This window comes from Chrysochloris asiatica, unplaced genomic scaffold (genome assembly GCF_000296735.1).
Source record: "Chrysochloris asiatica unplaced genomic scaffold, ChrAsi1.0 scaffold00420, whole genome shotgun sequence".
Taxonomy (NCBI): domain Eukaryota; kingdom Metazoa; phylum Chordata; class Mammalia; order Afrosoricida; family Chrysochloridae; genus Chrysochloris; species Chrysochloris asiatica.
In genome coordinates, this window is record NW_006408938.1 from 863536 (window position 1) to 874466 (window position 10931).

General features: G+C 37.3%; 1 protein-coding gene across 1 annotated transcript in view; it reads right to left on the reverse strand.

Annotated features, from left to right (window-relative positions):
• ADAMTS3 (ADAM metallopeptidase with thrombospondin type 1 motif, 3) overlaps positions 1-10931 on the reverse strand; it is a 498368-nt gene that overhangs the window by 63635 nt on the left and 423802 nt on the right. Inside the window, exons 6-10 of the mRNA XM_006876862.1 lie at positions 10097-10180; positions 4827-4983; positions 3955-4060; positions 3424-3567; positions 2693-2825 (exon numbers count right to left, since the gene is read on the reverse strand). Coding sequence (XP_006876924.1) covers positions 2693-2825; positions 3424-3567; positions 3955-4060; positions 4827-4983; positions 10097-10180 — 624 coding nt within the window. The remainder of the gene's footprint in view (positions 1-2692; positions 2826-3423; positions 3568-3954; positions 4061-4826; positions 4984-10096; positions 10181-10931) is intronic.

The window sequence follows — 10931 nt, forward strand, 5'->3', positions numbered from 1 at the left end:
CACAAGAGGCACTCACTCATCTCTGCCAAGAAATTTGGAAGACAACTATCTGGCCAACTGATTGGAAGAGATCCATATTTGTGCCCATTCCAAAGACAGGTGACCCAGTGGAACGCAGATATCTTTGATATCCCATGCGTGTAAAGTTTTATTAAAGGTAATACAGAAGTGGCTGCAAGCATACATTGACAGAGAACTCCCAGAGATTCAAGCTGGATTTAGAAGAGGCCATGGAATGAGGGACATTATTGCTCATGTCTGATGGATCTTGGCTGAAAGCAGAGAATATCAGAAAGATGTTTACCTGTGCTTTTTTGACTACACCAAGGCTTTCGATGGTGTGGATCATGACAAGCTATGGACAACACTGCGAAGTATGAGTGTTCCGGAACACTTAATTGTGCTCATGAGGAATCTGTACATGGACCAAGAGGCAGCTGATCAAACAGAACATGGAAATATTGAATGGTTTAAAATTAAGAAAGGTGTGTGACAAGGTTGTATTATTTCTCCATTCTTATTCAACCTGTATGCTGAGCAAATAATCCAAGAAGCTGGGTAATATGAAGTGAAACATGGCATCAGGATTGGAGGAAGACTCATTAACAACCTGTGATATGCAGATGATACAACCTTGCTTTCTGAAAGGGAAGAAGACTTAAAACATTTACTGATGAAGATCAAAAAGCACAGCCTTCAGTATGGATTACATCTCAATGTAAAGACAACAAAAATCCTTACAACCGGACCAATGAACAACATTCTTATCAATGGAGAAAAGATTGAAGTTGTCAAGCACTTCATTTTTCTTGGATCAATTATCAACACTCACAGAAGCAGCAGTCAATCAATCAAATGACGTATTGTATTAGGCAAATCTACTGCACAAGACCTTTTTAAAGTGTTGAAGAGCAATGACGTCAGCTTGACGACTAAGCTGCACCCGACTCAAGCCATGGTATTTTCAATAACCTCATTTGAATGCAAAAGCTGGACAGTGAATAAGGAAGACCTTAGAAGAATTGATGCTTTTGAGTTGTGGTGTTGGAGAAGAATACTGAAAGTACCATGGGCTGCCAAAAAATAACCAATACATCCATTTTGGAAGAAGTGCAGCCAGAGTGCTCCTTGTAAGCCAAGATGGCCAAACTTCTTCTCTCATACTTCAGACATATTGTCAGGAGGGACCAGTCACTGGAGAACGATATCATGTTTGGTAAGATGGAGGGTCAGAGAAAAAGAGGAAGACCCCCAATGTGATGGATTGGCCAAGTGGCAACATCGATAGACTCAAGCATAGCAACAGTAGTGAGGTTGGCCTAGGATCAGACATTGTTTTGTTCTGCTGTGCAAAAGGTCACTATGAGTCGGTACCAACTTGATGGCACCTAACAGCAACAACAATGAATATAAACATTTTATCCTTTTAAAATTATTTTTAAATATTAAACACAATTATCCAATTATTCATTGCCTATTATTACCCATGGAGTCCCGCTGTGGTCTAATGCTTCAGACTGCAAATTCATTTGAACTGTAAGGTTGGTGGTTCAAGCTCAGCAGCTGCTCCTGTGAGAACCTATACAGGGTCGCTATTGGTTGGAATCAACCCGATGGCAGTTAACAACAACAGTTATTACCCACAAACAACCTTATGATCACAGTTTTTTATTTAACATTATTATTACCCATGTTGATCCTTCTTTGTTTGTCATAATCTCTATTACTTATGCAGAAATTTTATTCTTCCACAGAAATCCTTCAGATTTCTCATAGCTAAAACATGAATGCATGTACTTAGAAGTTGACAAGGCATAACATCTAAATAGATCAAAACTTATATATACCATCATATAGAAGATTCCATTTTTCTTGCTCTAGCACATAAACTTTCTTTAAATATATTTATATACCCTTTAATTTTTTAATGAACCACTAAATGTCAGCACAAGCATTAAGTCAAATATACCTGTAATGAAAATAACCACATGGAAGGAAACCAGCTTTAATACTCCACTGAGCATCTATTATACGCCTGCACTTTAGTTGCATTATCAAATTTAATCTTTACATTGATGGGACAAGATAAATACTATATTTTTTCCATATTATGTACATGAGGAAATTAACTCACAGAGAGATTAAACAAGGAGATCATGATCATACATCTTGTGTCAGATCCAGGACCTGACATACATGGTCTGCCTATGGAAGCCCACATTCCTGGCCCAGCTGCTATATCATATGATGCTTATATGATTCTTATTTATAAATGCTTCCTCAGTCAGAGATATATGGAATTCAGGCCAATATGATAAAGAAAACCAATCTATTCAAGGTTAAAATTAATCTCTGACAGCCACAAAAGTAAATGAGGAAAAGAGTATTTAGTTTAGGAACCTGACAGTCTTGGTTTCAAAGTGCTGCTCCTCTATTTACCAGTTGTGTGAACAAGTGGTTTATTCTCAGTAAGGCTTAGCCTTTCCATCTGTAAAAATAAAAATATACCACCTTTCTTCTTTTCTATCACATGGATTAAATTATATATTTAAAGCACACAGCTGCATAAAAAGCACAAAACAATGTTAAGGCATTCTCAGTTTTGCTCTGCTGAGTGTCTAAAGCTCACCAAATAGGAGCTAAGCAAATAGCTGGTAAGATGCGCAATGTAAATTGACTGTGATTAACGTACCGCAGTGCACATTTTATAACCAACACCAAAATCAAAACGGCATTGCTCATCCATAGAATAATTAATTCCAGGAAGTTCTGGGAGTTTGGGCCAGTCATGTTCAAAAGGGTCATCGAGGAGACAGTCATAGGAACTGTAGAAAACAATACAACATATGTAGTTAACTGATTTTTGTTTTGAAAATCATGTACTAGTAGAAAATCATTCTTAGTTCACATATCCTGAAATTTCATCATAGAGATAGGCTTGAAAAGAACCCACTTTAAGGTTTTTGGTTTCAGTTCCAATAGGAAAATATTTCTAGGTTCTTATTCAACCCATTTAAGTAAGGCAAGCATGTAGTGGAGCCATGACAGCTTTATTCCTTATTACTAGTGGCACACACACAAGATTTTAACTATTGAGAAATTTTGGTAAAATTCAGAGCAGTAATCACCTGACCTTCCTCTTTTTGTATTCAACTCCAGTTTGACCATTATTCAAAGACTCTACTAAAGCTACTAAAGAGAAAGCACAATTCAAAATGCATTTAAATTCTAGCCTTATATTTTAAAAGGTCTCAATTACATTATGGAATCATTGCAACAGATGTAATGAGTAATCAAAAAATGGTTATCATGAACAAGAGTTTTCATTGAGTAGGCATCTTATTACGACCAAGATCCTAAAAGTCAGTAATATGTTTGTGTTCATATTATAAAAGCTCTCACGCTATAGAACAAGAGACATACTGGATGTATCTTTTCAGCTCTTGACCACTGCATCGGGACCAGTGGTAACGATGAAATGCTGCTTGCACCAAGGGCGCCATGACACTTCCCATAGCCGTCTCATCACCACACCTGTTGCCTTGTCCATCATGCTCCATTCCCAACCTAGAACACAAAATGTGATCTTGCTGGTAAAAATCCTAGGAACGCTGACTTTGATTTCATTTATATTTTGAAAATTAATATTGGGAAATATATATATATATTTAAGCTACAATGGTTTTTTAACGAGGAGTCAAAGAAACTGAGAAACAGAAATTAATCTGATAGACATTCTTTCATTATTTTCTATAACTGTCAAAACACAGGAGTGATTCTCCAAACAATAGTCATTCATTTAGTTTCAGTACAGGAACTCCTCACTGTTTCAGCTCCTCAGAATTGGCAGGAGAGTAGAATTGCATGCTGGCATGCATTCTGTCCACAGTGTGAACAATACTGTAGAAACAGAAAAGACTTTTTATTGCTTTGTAGCTGACAGCAGTGACTTACACATGGCCAGTTTCATGGGCTACTACAAAAGCAGATGAAAAACCATCCTCGTGATTCAAGGTACAACTTCTCACCGGATGACACATGCCTGTGACCGGAGCATATCCTATAGAGAATGACAATTACTTTTATTTTCATTTTATAAGAAAACCCATTAAGAATTACTACTGGACCTTTGCTTTTTAGAAAACAGGGGCAGTATTATTTCTCAGCTGGCCTTTTTATCATATTCTCTTGGGAAAGCTACAGGTAATAGTTTCAAAAAAGATTCATTTGGGTGTGCCTTCTCCCTTTCCCTAAGGGAAGGAACTGCCCAGGGTTACCTTTCTGTTTTGCCCACCAACTAAGCCCTGTCTTTCTGTTTTAGTGTGTGGGCCTTCACATTACGGCACTGCTGATGAGATTCAGAAATTCCATCTACATTAAAAAGAAAACCATCAGTCTGCTTCTTTCCAAAGTTCACATCAGAATTTATTAGATAAATGTAAGTTGAATTTGGATGAAAGCTCTTTGGCAGCATTCATTTTCTCATGGCATCTTTCTCATTTCAAATAGTGCATTTTTGTTGTTGTTGTTGTTTTGTTTTTTAGTTTGTTTGTTTAAGTTAGTTCATTTTGTAGCACCATCCCACTCCTCCATGCTAAATGCACCATCAGTAAAGGAAAGTGAAATTTACTACAGTATACAAGATACTTTAGCATTATGATTCCAAAGAAGTTATTAGAAGCAATAGAAATAAAATGTATGCTTGACTGTCCCATGGTAGAAAGTGGTGAGAGAGGTTTGAGCATTTGAACATACTGACTGATAAAGGATTCCATTTTTGAAAAGCTATGCCCTTAAGTGTTTTTTCTAAAGGTTAATGGAAATACCTTGCATTCCAGCTGGTCCAAAATCTTGCCTGGTTAAAAAAATTGCATGATCATGGTGTTCAGAGTGGTTGGGATCAGATTTTTGTTGTTGGCAAGCCCAGCGACACACATTCTCCAAGCTCCTGGATGGATTTCCCCTTTCTATAAGGCTGATGGACTGAGTGGAAACAATACATCAAAGACACAAATGATAATTTCCCGAAGCTTTCTTTTAATAACTTTAGTTGAGGCAGAAATATGCTACGATGCTACTTATATATGGCTTAGTAATATTGTTTAGGGTTTATTTAGATATGTACTTTAATTTGGGAATTTAAGTGCCTATGAAGTAAAGTTCTATAATGATCAATATTACTTGCATGAAAGTTGACTGACATCATCTATGATAACATCTGATGCTGAAGTTTGCTATTATAAAATAATTTGATATTAATCATATGGGCAAGAGTTCTAGTCCTCTAAATAATTCCTGATTCAGTTTGGATTTTTAATTTCATATATAGTAATGAGAAAGGAGTTCTGGTAGTGTAGTGGTTACGAAGAAAGGAGCTCTGGTAGCGTAGTGGTTACGAATAGGACTGCAAACCGCAAGGTCAAAACTACCAGCTGCTCCGCGGGAGGAGGATGAGGTGTTCTGTTCCTGTAAAGATTAACAGCCTCGGAAACCCTGTGCAGGGTCGCTATGAGTCGGAACCGACTCCACGGCACACAACAATAACAATTAGAAAAGTAGACAAAACAGTTCTGGCATGAGAATTTAATTTTCCAGTTATAGTTTAAAAGATATTTGGATATGTTAATTTCTTTTGGTCAAGAATTAGTCAACATATGAGAGAATAAAATTTGCCAATGAACTGACAAAGCTGGTCAATTCTTAGTTTCGTGGGGAGTGATCAAATTATATTAACTCCATACTGAAAGAATAAAACAACACATCTTTTCAACTTCATGATACCGAAGAGACATCTACACTTATCTTGCAGTTCCAATAGATTTAAATTCCGTGGAATTTTTCTACTCTCACATTTTGGTCAAGAGTTAAAGTTGAAAGATAAAGGAGTCTATCCTTATAAGAATCCAGAAGCCATACTTTCCAGAGTAGTTCTGGTAGAATGAGGAATTGATCTTGGAATCCAAAATTAGGTTAGCTGGCAGGCTGAAGCTTTTGTTACATTTAAGCAAATATTATTATCAGTGTTTATATTCTTAGTAAAAAGCTTGGTTTGTTACATACTAATCACATACTGCTCCAAATAAATGCTTTGTGATTGAACAACCAACCTAAGACTGTTAACATCTCCAGCTGTAGTTGACTTGGATTAAGTGCCAGCAACAAGTAGTTCAGGATTAAGGGATAAACTAAAGAGTTATGGCACACTATCATTATAAAATGATAAGCAGATGTTAAGCAAACAATGAAATGCAAACACATGGATTCTTTCCTCTTTTCTAAATGTACAAACTCATTAGTATGTCATAATCAGAAGGATTAATTATGGGTATATATGTGAGCATTTTGAAACTTAAAGGGAAATTGGCAAAGTTAATCACTTCCCCATGTTTTTTCTTCAGAGGAAATGAACCATTCCATCTGAAACAAAATTATTTTCATTATATCTAATGACAAGAGAGTCCTAGTTTGGTGCTGTGGGTTAATGCACTGGACTACAAAGTCAGTTTGAACCTCAAGGTTAGTAGTTGAAACTCACCAGTGGCTCCTCAGAAACCTTATACAGAGTCGTTATGGGTCAGAACAGACTCTAAGGCACTTAACATCTATGTCAACAATGAAAACAAAGTTGACATTACATTAAATGCTTCTTGTTGTGAAGTGCCCTCGAGTCAGTTCTGACCCATAGCAACCCTGTATAGGGTTTCTGAGGAGCAGCTGGTGAGCCTGAACCGCCGACCTTGCAGTTCAAACGGCTTTGCAGTCTGGCACATTAACCCACACTTAGTGTGTATATTTTGATGTTCTAAAATTTAGATGTCAAAAGGTCTTTTAATTGAAAATATTCACTATGTGCTTCAGTTTTCTTAAGTTGAAAGATTGTGTTGTTTTTATTAGGTGCTAGGGAGTGGGTTCGGACTCACAGTGGCCTAACAGAATGAAACACTACCAGTTAGTGTACCATTGTCACAGTTGGTACACTCCAGTCTATTGCTGCTGCCACTCTGTCAATCCATCTCACTGGGAATCTTCTTTTTTTTTTTGCTGAACTTCCAATTTATCAAGCATGATGTCCTTCTCCAGGGACTGGTCCCTCCAGGCAACATGTCCAAAGTACGAGAGATGAAGACTCACAATCTAGGTTTCTAAGGAGCATTATGGCTGCACTTCTTCCAAGACAATTGTTTTTCTGGCAGTCCACTGTACTTTTAATATTCCACTCCAACACCTTAATTCAGTGCATTGATTCATCTATTATCTGCCTTATTCATTGTTCAATTTCATATGCAAATGAGGTGATAGAAAGTACAATGGCTTGAATCAGGCACATCTTAGTCCTCTTTTAACGGACACATTTCAGAGTTCTTTTGCAGCAGATTTGCCTAATATAATAAATACATTGAGATTTTGACTGCTGATTCCATGAGTATTGATTGTGGAGGCAAGCAAAATTAAGTTTTGGACAACTTCAATCTTTTCTCCACTTGTTGTCGCTGTTGTTAAGCGCCACTGAGTCAGTTTGGACTCGTTGCTAAGTGACATGGAGTCTTTCTGACACATAGCGATCCTGTACCAGGTTTCTGAGGAGTGATTCCTAGTCTGAACCTCTGAGTCTGCAATTCAAACTGACCTTGCATTCTAGTGCTTTATCCCACAGCACTAGGACTCCATGTATCATGATGTTATTTGTTGATGCAGTAGTGAGGATTTTTTAGTTCTTTACATTGAGGTGAAATCTATACTGAAGGTCTTAAGTCATTGATCTTCATCAGTTGTTGTTGTTGTATGCCGTGGAGTCAGTTCCGACTCATAGCTACCCTTTACAGGGTTTTCAAGACTGTAAATCTTTACAGGAGCAGAAAGCCTCATCTTTCTCCCGTGGAACAGCTGGTAGTTTCGAACTGCTGACCTTAAGGTTCGCAGCCCAATTCGTAACCACTATGCTACCAGAGCTCCTTGATTTTCATCTGTAAATACTTTAAAAAGTGTTTTTTGTTTCCAGTAAGAAAGGTTACTCTTCCTTCAATCTTGATGCCAAATTCTTCTTTATATAATTCAGCTTCTAGAATTATTTGCTCACCACACAGATGACACAGACTGGCATAATGGCAGCAGTAAGGTACTCAAGTATAACAACAGTTATGAGAATGGTGCAGGACAGGCAGTGTTTCGTTCTGTTTTGCATAGAGTAACTATGAGTCGGAATAAGTATGGTGAAAGGATACAACCTTTTTGCACACCTTTCCTGATTTTAGACCATTCACTATTTACTTGTACATTTGAACAACTGCCTCTTGATCTATCTATGTACAGGTTCTTCATTTACACAATGAACTATTCTGTTACATCCATTCTTTGCAAGGCTATCCAAAGTTTGTCATGATCTACACAGTTGAAAGCCTTTGCATAGTCAATAAAGCACAAGTAAACATTTTTCTGGTATTCTCTGCTTTCAGTCAAGATCTTTCTAATGTCAGTAATGAATTCCCTCATTCCATCCTCTTCTGAATCTGGCTTAAATTTTCAGCAGTTGCCTGTTGATATACTGTTGCAACCTTTAAAATTATTTTCAGTTAAAATTTAACTTGCATATACTATTTAATATTTATATTGTTCAATGATTTTTGCATTCTGTTGGATCACCTCTCTTTGGAATGGGCACAAATATGAATCTCTTCCAATCGGTTGGCCAGGTACCTATCTTCCAAATTTCTTGACATAGATGAGTGCATGCCTCCAGTGCTGCCTCACTTTATTGAAAGTGCTCAATTTGTATTCCATCAATTCCTGGAAACTTGCTTTTCACCAATGTCTTCAGTGCAGCTTGGGCTTCTTCCTTCGAGACCATCAGTTATTGACCACATACTACCTCTTGAAATGGCTGAACATTTACCATCTCTTTTTGCTTCAGTGTCTCTGTGTATTCTTTCCATCATCTTTTGATGCTTTCTGCATCGTTCAATATTGTTCCCATAGAATCCTTCAACTTTCCAAGTGGAGCTTTTAATTTTTCTCTAATTCTTTTAGCTTGAGAAATGCTAAACTTGTTTTTCACACCTTTCACTATAATACTTGACTTTGCCTTCTCCAGCTGCCTTTTGACATTTTCTGTTCAGCTCTTTTATATCTTCATTTCTTCCAATTGCTTTAGGTTCTCTATATTCAAGAGCAAGTTTCCAAGTTTTTTCTGACATCAATTTTGCTATTTTTGTTTCCTTCCTATCTTCTTAATTAACTTTTGCTCTCTTCCTGCATGATGTTTTTCATGTAGAAAGATACACATGTAAAAATATTGTTTGTGAAAATAACAAGTGGGTAAAACTCTTAGTCTTCTTTTGTTCACTAATAGATTCCAAGCTCCTACAGCGTATCTGCTACATGGTGGTGGTGGTGGTAGTTGTGTAGCATGGTGTCAGTTCCAACTCATAGCAACACTGTATAGGGTTTCCGAGGCTGTAACTCTCTATGGAAGCAGAAAGTCTCATTTTTTCCCCATGAAGCGGTTGGTAGTTTCTAACTGCTGAACTGAGGTTAGCAGTCTGACTCATAACCACTACGCTACCAGAGCTCCTTATCTGTCACATGGAAGACTCAATATAGACTTTTTGGATAATGAATCACAAATTTGGTAATAATGATAAGTTAAGGGAAGTCTTTCTTCACAATGATATCCACTTGTTTATATTCACTTGCCAATGCCTAAAGTGAATAATACCATCTACATCCCCACTGTTATTGTTGCAGTTCAGTGCCCAGGAGTCAGTTCTGACTCATAGTGATCCTAGGCAGGGTTTCCAAGGAGTACCTGGTAGATTTGAACCTCTGACTTCACTGTTAGCAGTTCAATGCTTATCCTACAGTGCCACACCAGTACTCTTCATTAGAGCAATACAGAACAAATGGCACCAGCACAAAAATCTTTGCATGTTCAATTTAGAGATATAGTCTACTCATTCTGACAGTTTTCCTCCTCAGCTCAAAGCAACAAGGGATCTAAGCAAGATATAGCTATGCTTTTAGCTGTAGCTGCAGCAATGTGGTCTTCTATATTCTAATCCTTTATCTAAGTCTCATAGTTCACATATTTTTAGACATTTACCTTTGCATAGCCCAGCATTATCATGCGCACCAGGACCACATTTATATGCACACCGAGGGACTCATCATGGTAAATTTCATTTACCTAGAAACAAAACAGATAGTTTCTAAGTGAAATGTTAATAGACAGGGTTTCATGAAATGTACAACATTTATGTGATCAGTCATACAACCACCAAAAGTAGAGGAATCAAATCACAATTTATTTTTCTTATTTAGTTTCAGCTGAACTCTAAAATGAAGTCATTTACCTTTAGCTTCATAGCAATCTTTGGATATGTGAGTTGGTTCTGCAAATTCCACATGATTATGGACAGAGAAATATGTTCAAAAAGGGTTTCCCCAAACAATTCCAATGCCAAAAACAGTCTACGTATGGTTCAATCTATTCACGATGTCTACCAGATGCAACCACACATGATGACTCTGTTAAAGAATCTATTGGCAGTAAGTGGCCACAGTCACAAAGGTGGCCATGGTCATTGACAGGGGTGCAGTGTTCCACTGAGGAGCCTATGGAGCCCATGCTGGAGTTGTGGAGTTGTGGTCATCTTTCTGTAGGCTGTTCAGTGCTGCCCAGAACTAGGGAGCTGGGACAATGATTACTTACCAACAGTTTTAAAGTATTTCAATATTTGAACCTCTCATACAACTTATAAAAATTTATATCAGATGAATGTCAGCCTTGGATAGAGCTCAGAAGAGCAAAGTTGCATGATGGATTTTTTTTCTTTTAAAAATTTTCAGATCCATTTACTGTGATTTGCATTGTTTACAGAGCAGATCATCAGCTTTACATTCAACAAGTCAAACTTTTCCTTTCAGCTCAATGATTA